Source organism: Antechinus flavipes, chromosome 3, assembly GCF_016432865.1.
Source record: "Antechinus flavipes isolate AdamAnt ecotype Samford, QLD, Australia chromosome 3, AdamAnt_v2, whole genome shotgun sequence".
Classification (NCBI taxonomy): Eukaryota; Metazoa; Chordata; class Mammalia; order Dasyuromorphia; family Dasyuridae; genus Antechinus; species Antechinus flavipes.
The window spans coordinates 147792275-147794599 of record NC_067400.1 but is presented as its reverse complement, the minus strand read 5'-3'; the positions used below and the strand labels follow the sequence as shown (position 1 = coordinate 147794599).

The 2325-nt window shown below is 54.4% G+C and overlaps 1 protein-coding gene across 1 annotated transcript in view; it reads left to right on the top strand.

The window, feature by feature from the left end:
- Positions 1 to 501: 501 nt before the first annotated feature.
- Positions 502 to 2325, top strand: part of SOX21 (SRY-box transcription factor 21) — a 2426-nt gene continuing 602 nt past the window's right edge. The window contains exon 1 of the mRNA XM_051984010.1: positions 502 to 2325. This exon is cut by the window's right edge and continues 602 nt beyond it. Within this exon, the coding sequence (XP_051839970.1) occupies positions 509 to 1336 (828 nt within the window). The 5' untranslated portion in view covers positions 502 to 508 and the 3' untranslated portion in view covers positions 1337 to 2325.

The following is a 2325-nucleotide window of genomic DNA, read 5'->3' as shown; positions in this document are numbered from 1 at the left end:
GATCCACGCTGAACTTTGTAGAGGCTCTAGGGCACAACTTCCCTGGCTGGGTTTAAACAAGAAGAAAAAAATTAAAGCGGAAAAAAATCAGTGCCCAACGGCGGGCACCAGGGAAGAAGAAAGAAAAACGACAGGCGAGAGCAAAACGAAAGTCGCACCTCCCCGGGGTTGGGGATTGTCTGATAAGTTACCATTCCTGGGAGGATATAATCCCGTCAGTTTGGTCCAGAGGCAGGTGGACTGCTGGGGCTGCGGAGCGCTGTCTCTGGTTTGGGACCCCTCCTACTGCTCCCCACCTTCTCCCGGACTCGGGAGTCACCGGGCAGAGAAGGTTAACGAAGTTTCCCGCTGCTACAGCGCTTGGACTGGTTTCCCTAGAGCAGCCAACATTGATTTTCTTCGGGCCGAGAGCGGAGGCGGCGGGGTCGAGGGACCCGGCGGCGGCAGCGGCAGCAGCCGGCAGTGCGGGGGGGCCGGCTGCGGGCTGCAGCCGCTGCAGGCGGAGAGCATGTCCAAACCGGTGGACCACGTCAAGCGGCCCATGAACGCTTTCATGGTGTGGTCCCGGGCCCAGCGACGCAAAATGGCTCAGGAAAACCCCAAGATGCACAACTCGGAGATCAGCAAACGGCTGGGGGCCGAGTGGAAACTGCTCACCGAGTCGGAGAAGCGACCTTTCATAGACGAGGCGAAGCGCCTGCGGGCTATGCACATGAAGGAGCATCCTGACTACAAGTATCGACCCCGTAGGAAGCCCAAGACCCTGCTTAAGAAGGACAAGTTCGCTTTCCCGGTGCCCTATGGCCTGGGCGGCGTGGGAGACCCGGAGCACCACGGGCTGAAGGCGGGGGGCGGGCTGCACGGGGGCGCCGGGGGCGGGCTAGTGCCCGAGTCGCTGCTCGCCAACCCGGAGAAAGCCGCGGCTGCCGCGGCCGCCGCAGCCGCGCGCGTTTTCTTTCCTCAGTCGGCAGCTGCGGCGGCCGCAGCCGCAGCCGCTGCGGCCAGCAGCCCCTACTCTCTGCTGGACCTGGGCTCTAAAATGGCAGAGATCTCCTCGTCCTCCTCGGGGCTCCCCTACGCGTCCTCTCTAGGCTACCCGACGGCGGGCGCTGGTGCCTTCCACGGGGCCGCCGCAGCAGCTGCAGCCGCTGCTGCCGCCGCCGGGGGGCACACGCACTCGCACCCCAGCCCCGGCAACCCAGGCTACATGATTCCGTGCAACTGCAGCGCCTGGCCAAGCCCGGGACTTCAGCCGCCCCTCGCCTACATCCTGTTGCCTGGCATGGGCAAACCTCAGCTGGACCCTTACCCTGCAGCCTACGCCGCGGCGTTATGACCCAGCGCGGGGTGCAGCAGCAGCAGCTACAAACGTGTGTAAATATCTGTACAAATAGGGGTGGCTTTAATAATGAGGTCTCAGCTATACAGCCGCGCATGTACATATGTATAGGTATGAGCTATATGTCCTCCTACCCTTTCCTCCTTATTGTGATTGTCTGTATATATCCGTATATAATATGTATAGGTACCCAAGTCAGAGGCGAAAGTGATGCACGAGTGTGAAATGTGTATGAGCGCGTGTATGTTGTTTGTTTACAAGATCATTTCAGACCGTCACTTCTACCGCAAACTTTTCTTGAGGGGCGGTTGTTGTCTGAACATCAGTGGTCTCCTATGCACTTCTGTACCTGTTGCGTTTTGCCCATTGGGGTTGAAGGGGGGGAGGGAAAGTTGGTTTTCCCTTTTTTTTCTTTCCTATTTTTTCCTTTAGTCTGCTCGTTGCATGCATTCTATTTAAGTTTCCATCCGAAAATGCTTTCTGACCAACTTATGAAAGCTGATTTATTATTAGTTTCGCGGAGCTGTGGTGCTCTGGGCCACCTTGTTTACCTATCTGAACTCCGCAAATGTCTTTCCCCCCCCAACGAGCAGAACAGCCAAACAAGATCCATTCTTGACAGGTGATGGACACAAATCTGGCATTTGTATATGAAATGATCGTTGTTTCCTTTGTTTACCTTGTCCTATGCAAATTGGAACAGGAAACACAGAAAAAGAAATAATATGTAAGGTAGAGGGTTGTCAATTGAATTTTGGTTGTTTTTATTTTTTGTGTTGTAGTTTTGTGTTTTTAACATATTGTAAGACTAGTTTTTTTTGGGGGGGGGGCTCCAGTCACCACTTAAAGGGAAGGGTGGGAGGGGGGGGACAGCTCCTATTTTTCCATTACCATTAAGTTTCAGTTTAAAACTGTAAATTTGTACATGTCAATGGAAATGCTAGATCTTTGATCGAAAATGTGTTATTTACGTTGTCCAAAATTTG